At 37.8% G+C, this 20,153-nt stretch overlaps 1 protein-coding gene across 10 annotated transcripts in view; it reads right to left on the bottom strand.

Moving 5' to 3' along the window:
* Positions 1 to 20,153, bottom strand: part of IQCH (IQ motif containing H) — a 225,769-nt gene that overhangs the window by 175,985 nt on the left and 29,631 nt on the right. For 9 of the 10 annotated variants that reach the window (XM_070468684.1, XM_070468685.1, XM_070468686.1 and 6 more), the window contains one exon: positions 17,204 to 17,320. In XM_070468684.1, coding sequence (XP_070324785.1) covers positions 17,204 to 17,320 — 117 coding nt within the window. Of the gene's footprint in view, positions 1 to 17,203; positions 17,321 to 20,153 lie in introns of those variants that run through there. The other variant, XM_070468691.1, reaches the window with a different exon arrangement.

The following is a 20,153-nucleotide window of genomic DNA, read 5'->3' as shown; positions in this document are numbered from 1 at the left end:
TCAAAGAAAGTCTTCGTGAGTAGTTTATTGCTGTTTATAATTATTTCTGCTATTGATATTTATTCCCTTATTACAGAACAGCGTGTCAGTCTCTAGGCATTTTTGTTTAAATACCAGCTAGGGTCACAAGTGAAATGAAGTTTGGTCCTCATTTACCTCATACCAGCAGTTGGGTTGGCACGCAGCTGCAGAACTGCTGGGGCTCTTTTTATTTAATTTGGCATCCCTTCCTGAGCAGTACTGAGACTTTTACTTCGATGACTCCACTGGGCTTTGCCATAATTTCTATGTTGTATCAGTGAAGTCTGTAGAAGAGATGCCTAAGCAAACCTGAAAGCAGGTTAGGAATGCTTCTAGTTTAAGTATTTTTAACTCAGTGAAGGACTCCCAAATATAAATTAAGCCCATTAAAAATTACATTATTCATTCAGTTAAGAAGCTGATTTTTAAAGTATATTATGTGTGTGATAATCACTCAGTCACGTCCAACTCTTTGCGACCCCACGGACTATGTAGTCCATGGAATTCTTCAGGCCAGCATACTGGAGTGGTTATCCTTTTCCTTCTCTAGGGGATCTTCCCAACTCAGGGATTGAACTCAGGTCTTCTGCATTGCAGGCAGATTCTTAACCAGCTTGTCTTAATACTGTCAGTGAGTGCGCGCGCGCGCGCGCGTGTGTGTGTGTGTGCGCGCGCGCGTGTGCGCATGTTTAAGTGTTTGTCCTTTTTGCACAGATTCTCTTGGAATAATTTTCCTAGACTGAATCAGACTGTCAAGAAAATATATGTCTAAATTCTGAGTTAACCATGTGTTAATTACATGACTTGGTTGTATGTCTTAACCTGTACAATCCTGAGATTATTAGGGGAGTAATAATCTCTCTGACATGTTCTGAGTATGCAAGGATAATATAAAAGTCACTAGGACAGGGTCAGGTACATAACAGGTTGTTAATAAATACTTTGTTAAATGCATTTATGGAAAAATGAAAACATTAATGCCTTCTGTGAATTTTACTTCTGCAGTCAGAAGAGAAAACAGTTTTACCCAGTCTACCTTTCTGTTTTACATGTCCTGTGTTGGTGGACATAAATGGGAAAGAAAGGGAGCCAAAGGAAAGAGATTTTCATCAGATTCTGAAAATCAGGATTGTCAGAACTGGATAATATCTTAGAGACGATTTGATCCAGTGCCCTAAGTTTACAAGTGAGCAAACTAAGTTCCAAAGAGTGTAAGTAATTTGCCCCCAAATCACAGAGTAGTGACAAATCCAGAATTGGAGCCCAATGTAAATGTGGACTTTTCTTGTAATGAGGATTATTAATATTGTATGAGGTTAACAGTGTGGAAAAAAAATCTTCCTTTTCATCAAAATGTCTACAATAATAAATGCTGGAGAGATTGTGGATAAAAGGGAACCCTTCTACACTGTTGGGGGAATGTAAACTGGTGCAGTCACTATGGAGAACAGTATGGAGGTTCCTTAAAAAACTAAAACTGGAGCTACCATTGGATGCAGCAATCCCACTTCTGGGCATATATCCAGGGAAAACTCTAATTCAAAAAGATAAAGGTACCCCAATGTTCATAGCAGCACTATTTATTAATGCAATAGCCAAGCCATGAAAACAACCTAAGTGTCCATCAACAGATGAATGGATAAAGAAGATGTGGTGTATACATACATACACACACTCACACATCCTGGAATATTACTCATCCATTAAAAAAAAAAAGAAACAATGCCATTGGCAGCAACATGGATGGACCCAGAGATTAGCATATTAAATGAAGTAAGTCAGAGAAAGACAAGTATCATATGATATCTTATATGTGAAATCTAAAAAAATAGTACAAATGAACTTATCTACTAAACAGAAACAGACTCAGACATGGAATACAAATTTATGGTTACCAAGAGAAGAAGGCATGGGGAGAGATAGATTAGGAGTTTAGGATTAACAGAAACATACTACTTTATATAAAATAGATAACCAACAAGGACCTACTTTACAGCACAGGGAACTCAATATTTTGTAATAACCTGTCAGGGGAAAGAATCTGAAAAAGAATATATATATATATGTACACACACACACACACACACATATACATATGTCTGTACGTATGTGCTCAGTCACTCCGTCATGTCTAACTCTTTGCCATCCCATGGACTGCAGTCTGCCAGGCTCCTCTGTTCATGGGATACCCCAGGCAAGAATACTAGAGTGGGTTGCCATTTCCTCCTCCAGGGGATCTTTCCAACCCAGGGATCAAACCCACATCTCCTGCATTTCTTGCATTGGTAGGCGGATTCCTTACCCTCGAGTCACCTGGGAAGTACATATATAGTATGTATGTATAACTGAATCACTTTTCTGTACACCAGAAACTAATACAACATTATAAATCAACTATGAAAGGTGAAAAGTGAAAATGAAGTCGCTCAGTCGTGTCTGACTCTTTGTGACCCCATGGACTACAGCCTACCAGGCTCCTCCATCCATGTAATCCTCCAGGCAAGAGTACTGGAGTGGGTTGCCATTTGCTTCTCCAGAGGAACTTCCTGACCCAGGGATCGAACCTGGGTCTCCCAAATTGCAGGCAGATGCCCTACCATCTGAATTCCATTTAAGAGATATCTTCCTTTAACTAACTTGAAAAATAGTTCTCTTTTATTGTTTTCTTTTTTTCCCTTTGTTAGCTTTTAATTTAATCCATTTGGAGTTTTCTTTTGTTTAGATTATAAGGTTAGGATTAGCTTAATGCTTTTCCCCCAAATATTTAGCTAAATGACTCAGCACTATTTATCTAACAGGCTCTCCCTTTCCTACTGACTTACAGTGTGACTTTTATACTAACACCAATATCTATGCTCATTTCTTTTACTGCATCAACCTGTCTGTTAATTTTTGTGCCCAGAGGATGGTGTTATAATTGCTTTAATTTTTAAAAACTGTTATTTCTTAAATTTTTATTTTATATTGAAGTATAGTGATTAACAACATTGTGTTAGTTTCAGATGTAAAGCAAAGTGATTCAGTTATACATCTACATCTTTCTATTCTCTCTCAAGTTGTTTTCCCATTAGATTATTACAGTTCCCTATGCTATACAGTAGGTCCTTGTTGGTTATCTATTTTAAATATAAGTGTATATATGTTAATTCCAAACTCCAAGTCTATAGTTGTTGTAATTATATCATATGTTTTAATAAGAAGTATAAAAAGTTCAACTCCATTAATATTCTTTAAGAAAAAAAATGAAGTCTTTGCCCAATTATTTTTTAAGATGATGAACACTGGCAAGTTGAAAAGATTAATATTCCAAGCAAACCAAATAAAACCCATAAGAATTTTGATTGGAATTACATTATATATAAAGATTAATTTGGAGAGAACTGGCATTTTTATTATAATCATTTTTCCTTTTCAGGAGTATGATATATCTTTTTATTTATTCAACTGTTCTTTGACATTGCTCAGTAAATTCATGTAAAGACTTTAAAAGCATGCAGCGATGATCTAGGAAGAGAAAATTAATTCTACCTGAAGAGATCTGGAAAGACATTTTTATGATCCGAAAGAGGAGAGCTCTACAAATGTAGTCAAATGAGGTACATGGTATTTCATTACTTAACTCAACACAGGCTATCTCAATTATACAGTTCCCTAACAATTTGTTATTCAAAATCCTTAACCACATACACATATCAAGAGTTAATTTTCACTGGATTCTGACCAGATAGGGCACTCTGCTTGATGTTGGAAATATGGTCCCTGCTCTCAAAGGCATTTACAATCTAGTTGGGGAAATTTTTCATGCTAAAAATACCAGCTCTAGAGAATAGATCTTAAACGTTCTCAGCACACACACACTCACTCACACCAAAGGTAATTATGTGAGATGACAGATGTGATAACCAATCTTATTCTCATAGTCATTTCATACGGAATATATGTATCTAATCATTACATTGTACACCTTAAATTTACACAATATTACATGTCAATTATATCTCAATACAGCTAGGGGGGAAAGTACCAGCTTCTCTTATTATTCTAATCCTTAAGTTAATGTAGCTTATCACTAAGTGGTTTGATTTTTTTACTTTTATTTCCAGACCAAGGTAGAGAAATTTCTCCACAAATTTCTTGGTTATCAAGGAATTAATTTTGGGCAGGATCCCAGCTCTGTTCCTTGGATGCAGGTCAGTATCGCCATCCTCAAAGCTACCAGAGGTGGTATATTAAGAATGCCAACTTGGAAGTCAGACTGAGTTTGAATTATGACCCTTTGACCTTTAGCTATGTGACTTTGGGTAAGTTATTTAACCACCTTTGCCTCAGTTTCCCCAAATACAGAATGAAAGTAGTCATAGTACTTACAGGATTAAAGGACTGCATGAGATAGTCCGTGTATATTGTACTTAACACCATGCCCAACACAGAGAAGGACTCAGGCGTGTTACTTAATGTGCATTCTCCTGAGCAAGTAATACATTTCAGCTTAGAGGGCAGCTCTGCTTGGAAGCACAGCTGTGTGTCCTGTAAATGATCCAGACTAGAACAGAGTTCTACTTCCCCCCAAGGTTGTGGGGGAATTATCCTCTCCTCTAGTAAAATCTAGGTCCCACTCTTGAAACTACTGGTAAATGGAATAATAAACCCAAAACTATGAAAAGATGTTGACAGGTACTTCCCCTGCGATTTCAGTGTTTTCCATTAAATGATAATTCCATGCCAAGGTAACAGCTTTGAAAATCCTTCACTGAAAGTCAATCCTCTTTTCCCCTAAATTGTGTTTATATTGAATGACTCCAATATTAGGTATCAAGTGCATCTTTAAATGGGCGGAGAAGAGGATTTTGGGGGTATCAGCTACCTCTCTGGGGGTGACTGCCTGTTTTCAGTTCACAGCTTCTCCTGACAACCTTCTGTAAGAATAGGACCATTTAAGTTAGAAATGGAAATGAGTACTTTGAAACTCAGAGAAGTTTTCTTAGAAACATCTTAAGATGGTAAGATCCTCAGGCAAACTCATGTGCGATATTAGCACAATTGAACCTAATGACTGAACATTTCTGAACCTCTCACCAGCAAGGCATGGGAAAAGGGGAATTCTTGCTCTCATGGCCCTGGTGGCTTGGGAAATATGGGAAGACAAGGGAAGCAGGGTATCTCATCAGGAAACCCCCCAAGAATACTTCTCTTTATGGGCTGGTTCCTTCTCACCTTTCTTATCTTTCTCTTCTTCTTCCATATGCATCCTCTTTCTTCTAGCCAGAGACTATTTCCTCTTCTGGGTAATACAGTTACTTGGGGAAGAAATTTATAGTAGTGACAAGGAGATATATTCCCTTCCCCATCCCCAACTCTGAGTGTGAAACCAGAAAAATAACTAAATTATCAGTGTGGCCAGCTCCATGTAGAGGTTTTAATGTGAAAGACTCAGGCCCCAAGTTGGAATGTAGTCTAGTTAGTCTCATCAAAGAAACCAGAGTCAGCTGAAGGTGAGTGTCTTTTTACCAGGAACTCAGTAAAGAGGGCTTCCCTGATTGCCCAGTTGGTAAAGAATCCGCCTGCAATGCTGGAGACCCCAGTTTGATTCCTGGGAAGATCTGCTGGAGAAGGGATGGGCTCCCCACTCCAGTGTTCTTGGGCTTCCCTTGTGGCTCAGGTAGTAAAGAATCCGCCTGCAGTGCAGGAGACTAGGGTTCGATCCCTGGGTTGGGAAGATCCCCTGGAGAAGGGAATAGGCTACCCACTCCAGTGTTCTGGCCTGGAGAATCCCATGGACTGTATAGTCCATGGAGTCGCAAAGAGTCTAACATGACTGAGCAACTTTCCCTTTCTTAGTAAAGAGGAAGGCATTGGTTAAGAACATAGGTTCTAGGGACTTCCACAGTGGTCCAGTGGCTACGACTCTGTGCTGCCTAATGCGAGGGGTCTGGGTTCCATCCCTGCTCAGGGAACTAGATCCCATATGCCACAACTAGAGATCCCGCATGCTGCAACTAAGACCTGGCATAGCCAAATAAACAAAGAGAGAAATATTAAAAAAAAAAAAAACAAAAAAAAAAACAAAGAAGAAGAAAGAAAAGAAAGAAAGAACACAAATTCTAACATCAGGTAGGCCCAGATTTGAATCTGGATTCTACCACTTATTGATTGTAAGACTGGAGCAAGTAACGTAATTTCTCTTAGCCACTGTTTGTTTGATTAGTCAGTAAAATGGGGGTAATATCACTCATTCCAAGGGGATAAATATGGTTGTCGGTTTAAGAAGCTCATCACAATGCAACGTAATTCATATAATCAAGTCCAAGCACACAGTAGCTATTTATTGTAAAAAGTTGAATCAGAGAATCAAATTTGCTCAGTGCCATAAAACACTTACTTCACAGGGATGTATTCATATCCCTTTGGCAGGAGTAGCTTCACAGATGGATGCATCAGACTACAAATGTGTGATGCTGTTCACCATGAAGATCGTCCAACTAATTACCCTTAGTCAGTTTCTCTGTTCACTAAGCAGGCTTCTAACAGGCCTTTCTGTGTAGCTTTGTAATAAGGACACAATATGCTCATCAGATCAGCTGACTTGAACATTCAGGTCTGTTTGGCCATTATAGCTCTCCTTAGAATAAATAAAGCAGCATTCCAGTTTATACATCAGCCTCTTGTGAGTCCAGCTGCACCCGAGATTGATCAACTTTGACAAAATGAACCTCTAATCCCATAGAGTGTTGTAGCCTGTGCTGCACAGACGTACTAGCCCTCCAGGGGGCTCTGAACTGCCGACTGCCGACCTGCAAGACAGATATAGCCTGGAGACCACTCTCTCTGACTACATAGAGTTTTTAAAATTATCTAAGCAAATATTTGAAAATCAGGAGATTTCACCAAGAATGTGAATACAAGTTTCCAGCTTCTTTTGAAAACCCAGCCAAAGGGTTAGAGCTGAGGCAGCTGTTTCCTGTCAGAAGGGCCAGTCTCCTCAGTTCAGCATCCCAGCTCTTAGACCTGGTCATTTCAGTCAGCTATCACCTGGCGGGCCTAAGAGGATTTACTTTTGTGATTCCTGTTCTAGACAAGAACACTTTGAAGATTTCCTTGGGGTTTTTACTCCTTGCAAAAGAAGGAGAAACTCAGGAAGGAAAAAGCCAGTCAAATGAACACCATTTAGTATAAACAGATGATAAGTTTGGAAACACACCCATGTTTTAGGAAACACTTGGACTGCGACAGTCTCCTGGGCACTTCTTTGCATGAGCAGATGGGACCACAGGGGGCTGGTTAGAGGCTGTATCTGGGGAAGTATTGAGGCTGATTAACTGACAGGGAGGAAATGTGTGACTTGGGGGCAGAAGAGAGAGAGAGAAGGGCAGCAAGTATTGGTGAGGCATCAACCACTCCTATTCTTTAACGTTCTCTCTCCACAACTCCTGTCCAAAAAAAGACCTGCTTTTGACCAGCGTTGGAGGAAGAGGTAAGACAGGGTAGGGGTTAGGGTTATGGCAGAGTCCTAGGTGGCAGTGGGGTATTCAGCATCAGCGCCGAAAGAGAGGTTAAGAGGAAGTCTCAGCCATCCTGCTAGACCAGCCAGCTCTTAGTGGCCATTCACAGGAAAGAGACATAGGGTAAGTCAAAGGTTAAGTGCTGCCTGTAGAACTCTAACCAGGCATTTTCATGAACTTCTCACAAGTTCAGCAGATAGTGCTATTCAAGAAATCTGTATACCCAACAGGATAGGAAATAAAGTTTAATAACCAATGAGGACATCAAGGGAGACAGAATGTTTAGGAGAATTCTCAAGCTGCCCTTCAGTTAGAGCATCTGGAGAAGTGATCTAATTTCAGAAACTGTCTGCCTTAAGCCCTTCTCTTTATGATCTAGATGAAGGTCACACAATTAGATTTCCGTGGCCCATTCCAGGGCATCCGTCAATTGGCTCTACACATCAAACCACATCTTTTGGCTTCTTGCTTTATAAAAAGTCAACATGACTGGGCAAATCTCTAAGCCATCCTCCAGTACTTTCATTATTCTCCACCTCTGCCTTTGCTTCTGTTGCTTCCGGTGCTTAAAATACACGCCAGGTCTGCTTTCAGCCATGTCCACCAGTTTCACAAAGGCCTATCCTGAAGCTTGCCTCCATCTGTCAGTTATACTGATCACGACTTGCCTCCCCTGAGAGAGTGGTGGTCCCGCAGGCACCAAAGGAGGTACACTAATCCAGGAGTTGCATCATCGGGGCTGTGGCTGTAATGATGACTCTGAACAAGTCAATTTGACATCTCAGCATACAATCTTTAGAGGCTAAGTGATGTAGCCTCTGAAGGCTGATAGCAGCAGCAGAGGCAGGACGAGCACCCTCGCGCTCTGACTTTTGTCTCAGTCTGCGGTTCTTTACACTAAGAGTGTGCATGGTTGCACACTTTCAGATCTCTTAGTTACCAACCGTAAACAGATTTGTTCAGATTACCATCGAAGGTAGAGATGGGAATTAAATCAGGTGTTGCGCTGACACATTATCCCAACTCCACAGCCTAATGAGAGGTATCGTCTCCAAGTAAATACCTTCTGGGCTTACATTAGACATTCTGATTCAGAAACTGCGCTTTTAAGGAAAGTATAGTGTGAATCACTGTGGACTGTGGATACTTGCTTCTTTTCTACCAGTGAGGTTTTAAAAAGCAAGAATGTATACTTGAATTCAAGTACAGTTTAAGGTACAATGGGTTAGAATATTGGAGAACACAGCAATAGTATTTTTTCATCTCAAGTACCCCTCAGTAGATAATTAACCTGGGCTATGATAAAAAAAAAAAACACAATTCTATTAGGCCCATTTCTCTTGTGGCTAATGCTGCTGTGCTACTTGCTCTGGTGTTTTTTCTTTGCTTCATTTTAAGCAGACCACTCACTGTAATATTGCAAGCATTACCATTTTTGTAACTGTTCCACTTTCCTCCTTGCAATAAAAAAGCCACAGTAGACAAAAACATGAAGTTTTATATGTTCACTCATGAAGACACAACTCTTATGAAAATCCAAGTGGCAATCTAGATATAGCCTTTTGGGGGGTTTCCTGTGCAATCAACTAAGAGAAGTAGCTCTTTCATCCATATAGAATACAGAGTTTCCAGGATACACCTCTGTTCTGATGCATGCTTTGCCCCATACTTGAAGCTTGCGTGAAAGGAGAGTCTGGTCTATCGCAAAGAGTTCTAACTTTTGTGGATGGGTATCACAAACTCCTTCGGCAAACTGGTGAAGGCTATGTATACTTTCTTAGAATAATGGTTTTATAATTGCATAGTAACTTACACTGGAAACCAATTATACTGAAGTACAGTTTTATCCATGAACCCCTTGTGTCAAACTTACCACAGTGCTGACTCAGGCCCCTCCATCTACCTAATTTTTAGCTTTACAAAGCTTTTCAAATTTTTAGCTTTTCAAACTATGAGGTTAGAAATACAACCTCTTAGTTCAGAGTCAAACAAATACGGAAACTCAAGTCCAAAGCCCAAGTCACAAAGTGCCAAGACACTGGATCACATCAGGGAATAGGGCTAGCTAGTTAGCAGGTGGCTGCTGACCTGGGATGAAGCCAGAGCAATGCAAAGGCTCTCTTCCGGCACCCCCCAAATCCCTCTTCGTGTCCACTCATGCTTGAAATCCCTTAATAGAGTCTAACTCCTTGGGTTTAATTAAATGGAGGATTTACTCTTGTTGAAAAGCAAAAACCCCTGGGAGAGGTAATTCTCTATGCCAAAGATTTTCAAATTTATATTCAGTAGTAGAATCTATTTTTCAGATGTAACTTTAAATAGAATGCTGATAGGTAAATAGATGCAGGTTTTATACAAATTTGGTATGATGTTATATGTTGTATTGTATGTAAATAAGAATATATATGTGTTTACAACATTGGAAACAGGCTATTTTGATAAAGACAAATTATGACATCAAGGTTTATGGATAATAGTGCAGCCTTACATTTATCAGAGCATACACCTTATTTCTGTATTTTATTTTGCCTGCACAAGATGGAGAAAATCCTGACATAAATAGAGAAGTAATTTCTAGCTAATGATTTGTTATGGCATTTATTATCTCAGGATTTTCTTCAATTAAAATGATCCAGAACTTTAAAGACTGGTAGGAATTTTTTGTTTCAAAGTTGAACCACTAATGATATTTAACAACGGTTCATATTCCTTAGTAATTAAAAATTAGTTGGTAAGTACTTAATTTGGGGATATTTGACAAGTAGATTAATAAATAATTTGAATCCTCAATTCCTTAACTTCATAACCTTAGGCAAGTAGCTTAATCTTAATCTCAGCTTCCTCATGTGTAAATGATTACAAAAAGAGCATCTATTTTATAGGTGTAAAAGTTAAGTAAGACAGTGTACATAAAGCACTTAACACAGTGTCTGGCATACATCATGAGGGCTGTTATTACTGAAGAATTGAATGACCAAAAGTACTTTTCAAATGTGCCATGGACCATTTTAAGATGTTCATCATGTGCAATTTAAATTTATTTTCAGATATCTCAGCACCCTTCTTTTTCAGATATTCATTCAGTTTCAAAACAATCTAATCTTGTTTTGCACCTGAGTCCAAAATTTCAAGATGATGTTTTATTACTGACTTTTTATCTGCAGATGTAAACAAAATTAACACTGCAATCCTGCAATGTCCAATTCAGATTGTATAGCACACTTTGAATCACGCAAGGCCCAACTCAAACTTAAAATGAGCAATGAAACAATTTATGATACTATACTATCATGATACAATATGCATTATTGTAATTGTACAGTTCACTATTATTCTGTCCCAAACATGTGCACCAGAGAGCTTGCCTGGCTTTTAATGGATGGGAGCACACAAGTGTTGTATATAATACTAATGCCAGTTAATGTTAATGGAGTGCTTACCTGGGGCTAGGAGCTGCTTTAAGAACTTGACAAGTATTAGCTCATTTAATCTTCACTTATTTACCTCATATGATCATTACAGGAGTGTACATGAGTGGATCTACATTTCAAAATATGACTGGTACACAGATAAACCATATCTAATTTAAAAAACACCCTTAAAAGAAATTCAAATGTGTGCATGCACATACATCGACATGTGTGCATCTATGCCCATGTGCTCATGGAATTAACCAAATAGCACAAACTAACCCATTGATGGTATCTAATGCATTAAAATTTGGTGTTTAATGTACATATGTATGTTTTGTTCTTTATTATGCTTCAAAACAGCTTAAATATTTATCAGAAAAATGAAATATGAATTAAATGCTTGCAGGCTCCCTGAAGCTCACTGGAGTTCTCTGTAACAGTTTGAAAATCAGGGCATTAAACCCTATTACTCATTTATAATGGAACGTGAAAAGAACCAAATCAGATCCTTTTTTGGACACAAGGGTGTGAAAAAGGGAGAAGTATGAGATTTTTAATATTCATTAATTTTCCAGAAAGACAGGAACCTTATTAAGCACCTATTATGTTCCAGCAATGTTAATATATTATCTATAATTATAATTATTTATATTATCCCCATAACACCCGTGCCTAGTAGACACCATTATTCTGATTTTCCTAAGAAGGAAACAGAGGATCAGAGATGTTAATTTACTTACTAGGGTTACACAACTGGAAAATGGCAAATAGGACCCAACTCTGATCCATTCAGCTCCAAGTCCTTCTTCCCACCCTAGACTGCCTCCCATCTAGCGTCCCCAATTTATAAACTAGGAAAATAAGAATAACTGAACTAGAGTGACTGGCTCCTAGAAACAGTTAGTCAGTGGCCAGGCTGTTACAAGAATCCAGGAATAAGAGGGTTTCACCAGATAAACTTCATCAGATGGCTAAGTCGGAGGATGCCCTGTGCCTACTAAGAGTCAGCAAAACCATTACTTCACTTCCAGATTTGGCAAGAAGGAACACAGGTTCAGTGTGGGGACTGGATGGATGAGACCAATTAATCCTCTCTTATTATGTGCGAAACACTGCTTGGCGCAGTGGAGGATGTGAAAAACAGACAAAGGGACCAGACAACCATCCCTATAGCAGTATGGGAAAGCAGGCATCATCACGTGAAATGTTAAATAGAATCTCTGGAAGGAACCTCAGTAATACTTTGGTTCACCCCCTTGTCCCCCCTACAGGAATGTCAGCTTTAAATGACTGTATAAAATATGGCATAAGACAATATGTAAAGATTGCCAACAGTCATAACTAAAACTTTCAGAGCACTTATTTGTACCAGGACCTTCACTAAGTGCTTTGAATTATTTCATTTAAATCTTAATACAATCCTGGGACTTCCTCAGTAGTCCAGTAGTTAAGAATCTGCCTTCTAATGCAGGGGACACAGGTTTGATCCCTGGTCAGGAAACCAAGGTCCCACTTGCTGTGGGGCAGCTGAGCCTGTGTGCGGCAACTAGAGAGCCCGTGCTGCGACTACTGAGCCTGTGCTCCCTGGAGTCCGAACGCCACAAGGAAAGACCTTGTACGTCATAACCAAGGCCCAACACAGCCAAAAAAAACAAAAACAAAAACCTCAGTATAATCCTATGAGATTCTCTTATCATGGACACTTTACCTTAAGGAAATGGAGGCCATTTCTGTGACGATCTCCTTCTATTAACAGTAAGAGTCCACAGCAGGCAGTCTAACCCAGAAACGTGATGCTCCCAGCTAAAAAGTGGTGGGAGTTTGGTGTGGGGTTGGTCTGGGAACGCATGCAGGATCTCAGCCCAGAAATTCAAGAAATAACAGTGTAGACAAGAACTCAGAGAATGTTCATCGCCTGATGAGGGTATGGCCTCCAATGACCTCTCCCCATTTCCAGATGGGCTTTTGTGAGAGAACCAGACATGAGCCAGTGGCATTTGCCACATCAGTTTCTTCAGGTTTGTCAGCACTCCAAAGCAAAGCAGAACTAACGTTCTCAATCACCTCAACCTCCAAAGGCAATACACCACTCTGTCACCACCATGTTGGTGGAGTAGGCTACAAGTCAAGAAGAACATGAAAAGTCACTGTTTTCTTGGAAACTCTTTCAAGACAACCTGAAGAGGAACCTCTCTTTAGTGACAGAAATGGGGGGTGTTGAACATGGCATCGCAGTTCTTGGGTAATGCCTGTGTGTCATAAATAGGATGTGGCATTTCTAAATGTCTTTAAAGCTATTTCCTTTTGTTCAACTAGTTTAATTTACCAAATGCTCCTGGGAAAAGGGAGGGGGACAAGATGCTGACTCTACATTTCCTGAAAATTCAACATTTTCTTCTGAAACTGTTCTCACAGAAATCCCGTCTGCTTGTTGTCTGCTGGCTCCCTCAAACCCTACCTCTGTCAAAATTCTGCCCTGGCAGGTGTGGGAAAGAATAGAGATGCAGAACTTGAGTGAATACCCACATCTGTTTTTGGAAAAAAAGGAACAGAAGCAGCACAGAAGGAAGTAAAAGAGATAATTGCTGGCTTGAACTACAATACATTTTACTTGTGGGCAGAGGGCCAGCTTACAGCAGGCGGAATATGCAGGCCCATCTTATTGGAATTCAGGGGTGGGCCTCCATTCTTGTCCGGAGACAGCTGCAAACCAGCAGCCCATAGCATCACAATCAGGCACCGGGTTTTGTCAAGGAATGCTGATATGTACAGAAGCAGCATTGTCTGCTTCCACTGCACCCCTGCTAGCGAAATGACAGTCAATCTCTGATTCCAGATGACAAGAACTGGATAAAAACTTAAAACAAATGGCGACCTTTCAAAAGATTAATTTGTTTACCAACAAAATGTTCCCTCTTTGTCATCTGAGATGGGGGTGACCTTCACTTTCCCATATCTAGGCTGAAAGGATGCTGACTATAGTCATCTGTTAAGTTAACTCCATCTCAGCAATTATTCCCTTTTTTATTTTTAGTGACAAGAAGGGTTTATTAATTCACTCTGCTTCTTGTTATGGTTTATAAATGCAACAAGCTCATTCTGAATTACTGCAGTGTAACATCAATTTGTTTAAATCTAATTCTGCTACCGTTGCCAAATTATGTTGAGACTGTAATTGTGGCCATATGCATGGGCTTAAAACACAATCATGTTGTGAAATAGTCCTTCTTTCTGCCCCCACCCCTCCTACTTACCCCCACCTTACTTCTGGTGCTTCTTCTAATCATTTGACATTAACACAATTGCCTCACTTTCCATTACTTTATCACTTCAGAAATGAATGCACTTTCAGTGAGGGATTACTATGCACACCCCAAGTGAAACAGTAAAGAATGAAACTATGATTTGTGAAGTGTGGTTGCTACCCAACTAAGTTAGTGAAAAACACTGCATAACATATGACTCATAAAATCTAGAAATCATAATAGTATTAAATTCAACCTCATGAATAAATAAAAGATTCTAAGTTTACATTGCATTATATATTTATTTATTTGGAAAGTGGGACCAAAGAACTGGTATAATTCTACAGCAACTCATACGTTGCCAAAAAGAAAAATGTTTTTATGATTCTTTTGTAGGTCATAACAGTTATAATCAGAGTTATTTGTGCAGCAATTCAAAGCAATGTTTTGTTTGGCTATTTTGTTATGCATTCATAATCGTTCTTTTAAAATTCATGGTAACAGATACATGTTTCAAGCCTTTTAAGAAACCCTTATTTAAAAAAATATAAATCAAAGTCAAATTTTCTGTAGATCTTTTAATGTGTTGCATTATAAAGTCTAACTAGAACTAAATGTCAATGAGTAAATATGAACAGGATCAGAGATTTCTTCTTGTCTATTCAAACCTGTAAGGCTCTACTCATGAATGTGTTAGAGGGTTTTTGTTTTTAATTTGGTAAATTTAATATATTGAAAAAAATCAGTGACTTTCACTTTTAATGCTTTTTTTGTGAATTGCTTTTACACAAGAGAGTTACAGGATATATAAATCTGAAGGCAGTTTTGTGGGGGCGGGTATATATGTGTGTAGAGTATATGTGTTTTCAATGCACTAAAAGCTTTTCATCAGCCTATGATTATCACAAAGCATATACCTCTTCATAAAATGGAGAAAACACCGGTTTCTGGGAACTGGTAATGTAAATTAGCGACAAATTCAAATTTGCTCTGTCAAAAGTATCTAAGATTACTTACAGGCTTTTGACAAGCTGTTCAAGTTTCATAAGAAGTAAGGAAACACATGGCCCTCAGCAGCCAAATAATAATCCCCTTTGAGTGTTTAGAGTGGTTATAAAAAGCAATTAGCTCTGATGCTGTTTTTCTAATTAACTATACATCATAATGCTAGACACATTGCTTCAGTTTGGGTAAGTGCTTTCAAAAACATTTTCATAAGTGGTAAATCACAACTGTATTTATTCCCAAGTATTCCACATGATTGTTTAAAGCCAAACACTAGAATATTTCTTTCATAGGACTTTTGGCACAATGCTTGTTTTACAAATCTAAAATGAAAATATGTTTTTCAGTTAGTACCATAGTCTATACATATATCAACATAAAATAATAGGGTCAACTATTTTGATTGAAATGCCAATAGTTTGAGGAAGACGGACATAATGTACCTATATTTTAAAGTGATCTGGTGTAGATTTTAATGGAGTCAAGTTTTACAGGGGGAAAAAAGGATCTTAAATACAATCAATGAGTATATATATTACCTATATGTCTTACAAGGCCAAGTGCTTTCCCAAGTCCTCTGTGTTTTAAGGACAAGGGTACAATATCCAAGGCACATTTCCTACTTGGGAAATTTTGGATATAGTTTTGAATTCCCTATTTATGTCAGAATTTTTGTTCACATTCATTAAAGCAAAGCTTGATCCCCTCTAAATCTAGAGGTATGCCTTTTTAAACTTCAATATTCATCAGAAAAAGTTTGCCTGAAATGCTGCAATTGCCTTGGGCTACAAAGCCTCAGCGCTCCACCAGCTAAGCCAATATTAATTCTAGACTGATGGGGAAAACCAACAACAACAAAAGAGAAATCTGCTTCTGTCTGTACAGCCAGAGAAATAATATTTTTATTTCAAGGGCTTTGGGCTCACGGGAAGCAGATAAAAACTCTTTCACATTATTCACAGTGACATTTTAAATAAAGTTTCAGCAGGAATAAAAATATCTAACTTTCTAGTTATTTCTTAGGCTATAAAAGGATTTCTATGATAAAATGCTTTTATACCAACCCTGTTAGAATAACATAAAGCACATATAAAGAAACTAAAAATATATTTCAGGGTTACATGAATGAAGTAGGCAGTTGAAAATGTCTACGTAGGAAATTTGAAAGATTAAAAGACTATTATGCTGGTTAGAAATGGCTTTGCAATTTAATTCTAAAATTAATCTTGCTTTTAGTTTTGATTTCATTGAAGGATACATTTAAGAGCTTTGGATAGAAGCCAAAGTTAAAAAAAATGTATTTAAAAATTATAGATATCACTTGGGTAATTATTTTCAATATTAGAAATGATCTCAAATAAAATAATTTTCCCAGTTAAAATTGAGCATTACTCTTGATTCTTCTAAGAAAACCCTGAAACACAGAAAGAGTACAATCCTTGCTTTGGGACACTCAGCAGCAAGTCAATGGCAAAAATAGGCACAGACTCTGAGATTCCTTTAATGACAGTCTCCTTGTTCTATTTTTCCTTCTCATCATTTTGCTGACATAAAGGAGCAACCTCTACTTTCTTCAGATTTAGAATAATATTCTCAAAATTTTGCCTATTATATGAGCATACACTATTGAAGCTCATGCCTTGCTGGTTTTTTTTTTTCTTTTTCTAGGAGAAGCCTGTACACAAAAGAAAATATTTAACAGCTCTGTATTCTTTTTGTTGTTAAATTACTTCCTCTTGTTATATTTTGGTACTAGTTAAAATTATGGCACTAGTGTATTTAGGGATATCAGATGAAATAGAAAAATTTGAATGATCTATACATAGATCTTTTAAAAAGAAGTTTACACTTTCTTTATCATTTCTAATCACAAACAGAATGAGTGCCACTCCATTTCATCTCCAAAAAATTCTAAGGACAAAAGGATCCAATTCTTAAAATCTACCTTATGTCTTATAGCACCAATGAATGAATTTTAATTCTAAAAAATAAGAGCTCATTAAAACCGCTCATTACTTACACTTGCTTTTCTCTGGTTAATGTATGGCAGACTGATTCCATAGGTCGCACTGACAGCAGCTCTGTGGTGGGTGCTTTCAGGATCCTGCATGATTTTTATATTCAACCCTGTCTTTCGCTGAAACAAAGAAACAATGAAAGTTTCATGCTGGATGAACAAAACTGCTTGCTAATATTTCATATCCTCAAAGGAGTATAAAGTTCTTTGAGAATAATTATTTTAATGTAATTCTCACTGGGAAAAAAATATATATATATCTTTAGGTCTTTTTTTTAGGTGACTAATTTCTCTTTTATTCACAGAAAAGGAGCTTTCTGCAGATTTTCCTCTCCATATCCCTGTTACTCATAAAAATCCATCCTCGGACACCATTCATTTTCTCCAAAATACTGCTAGAAGCCAACCAAGGTGGACAAAGGGTAGAACACCTGGTCTTGATTTAGTTTTAGCTTTCCAGGTCAAGAACTTTGCCAATGAAATCTATACTACAACTGTGCAGGCAGAGGGCTCCCTTGGTCTGTTAATGTGGCCACTTTTCTCAAGGGACATTTACAGGTAAATCTCAGTTAGGACTTGGTAAATTTACCACAACAAGTGTATCTCCTCCTTCACAGAGATTTTGCTATTTTATAGGGAAAATGTATGCTTTCATTAGAAAAAAATAAAACCCACGCATCTCATTTGAACCATGTGTTCCTCATTCAGAATAATTCAAGTGACTTGCTGCTGAGATAAACTACCAGAGGAGGCAGCACAGTGGTGCTGGAGGGGGGCACGGGACAGGTGACTGGAGACCGGAGGTCCAGTCTTGCTCTACCCTGGATGTCTGCATGTGACCTTGGGTACGTCACTTTCCTTCTTTGGAAGTCAGTTTCTTTATTTGCAAAATGTGGCCTTAGACGTGACAGTCTCCCATAGAATTACTAACCCCCAACACCTCCCTCCCATATTTTGCATTCTATGCTAAAAGGTGGCATTCTACCTTTTTTAAAAGGTAGCATACTATGCATGGATACTAAAAGGTAAACTGACACTTATGGAATGTGGTAGTACCAAGAGTTTCTGAAGTCTTTTGGAAGTTGAACTTAAGCATATTCACAGTGTTGTACTACCGTCACCCCACCTTAATTCCAGAACATTTTCATTACCCCAATAAGAAACCTCATACTCATGAACAATCACTGCTCATCCCCTCCTCCTCCCAGAGCCTGGCAACTGCTAATCAGCTTTCTTTCTCTTTGATGTGCCCATTCTGGATATTTCCTATAAATGAAATCATACAATGTGTGGCCTTTGTGACTTTTTTTAAAAAGGAGGTGTTGTGAGCAATTAAAAACACTGATTTCCTTTCAATATAGTGCTAGTTCTGAGGGTGATTTGATGCAATTGTTAAAACGGTTATAGGAACCAGACAGATTAGCTCATGCTGCAGTAATTTCTTTGATCCTAAGCATTCATACATGGCCTGTGCCTGAGGTCAAAGTGAAGGGGAAGACTACAAAAACACCTTTGGAATGCATGCTGTCTAGATAAGTTATTTCTTAATACAGCCTCCAAACCTTCCTTTTATTTTTTTAAAAAGTTTTTAGACAAAATCTCCAAGTAACTGCACTCAATTGTGCGCTTTAACTCATGCAGGAACACAGGTTACAAAGAAGGCACAGCTTTTCTATCTCTTTAAAGTCCATGTGGTGACAAAAATAATGTAGTGCCTAATTACAAGTGGCTTTCCTTCTGTGGGTAACCCACACGTACAGCACTACTCCGGGGTTTTTGCATGAAAGCTGAGTGCCTCTTTTATTGAAATTAATACCTGAACATAATTTTTTCCTTCTTAATTAAACTTTCAGAATAATTTCCATCCTAGAAAGGATGGGGAAATTGCTAATATGTATTATATTGACTGGATGTGGTTTCTGTAATTAGGGTGTTTTTTAAATGTGTATTCTGGATACAACTGATGATAATAGCTTCATCTATCATGTCTAAGCTTTGTTAGAACTTTTTAATTCTGGGATCATCGGCTCAGTGGACCATGGCCCTTTTCTTAGTTTTATTATGCTCCATCAACTTTGCATGGCTATGGGACTGGTATAGAAACAAAATGATCAAATTTAGAATCATTGTTAAAACTGGCATTTAAAAAAAAGCTGGCATTAAAATCTAGTTGTTCCCTTCCATTTTTACATTTCTATGGCACTGGACACAGATATTTCTGGAAAGAAATCGAAATGTAAGCAGAAATTCAACAGAAATGCCAGGTTGTAATAGCAATTCTTTATTAGTTTCTAAAGCAATAGAAAGATTCTTTAAATATTAATATTCTATTATTTACCCTTTTGACACCAAAGCATGGATATATCAAAATAATATGTAGCACATATGATTTAATTCCCCATTTAAAAAATATTAAAAGTCTACATTTAAATGATACAAAAATGTCAAATGGTCTCACTGAAAATCACTGCCATATACATTCATAACCTAAATTTATCTTATAAACTATCTACAGAGAGGTATAGGAAAATATTTATAAGCATAAATTATCAGGCCCGGTAAAAAGATTTTTCAAGGAAAACAATTATAGGTTTTAAAAAACAAAATTAATCATTCAATTAAGCATAAAAGCAATGTTCTGGAAGATGATCATTTTTTGCCAACAGTAAGATAAATATCAGAAATAATTTAAGGAAATTTTCTTAAATTGTTCAAGAAAAGAGCAATTTATTTAATCTATCTTGAGTCACCAAACAATCTAAACTTTGTATTCTCTCCTTTTGATAGTAATTACAAGCAGATATATCAAATGTGACTCTCATTTAGACTTCGGTTTGTAAGAACAAAAGTTATTATCAGAGCCAATTACTGTTTTACCTACATGGCTGCACAGAAGCAGGGAGCTCAATTTTCATCTCATCAGTGATTTTGTGGTATTTATTTTATTACTATG

The sequence above is a fragment of the Odocoileus virginianus genome, chromosome 6 (assembly GCF_023699985.2).
Source record: "Odocoileus virginianus isolate 20LAN1187 ecotype Illinois chromosome 6, Ovbor_1.2, whole genome shotgun sequence".
In the NCBI taxonomy this organism is placed as follows: Eukaryota; Metazoa; Chordata; class Mammalia; order Artiodactyla; family Cervidae; genus Odocoileus; species Odocoileus virginianus.
The sequence above is the reverse complement of the archived record's forward strand: the minus strand, read 5'-3'. Positions and strand labels throughout refer to the sequence as shown.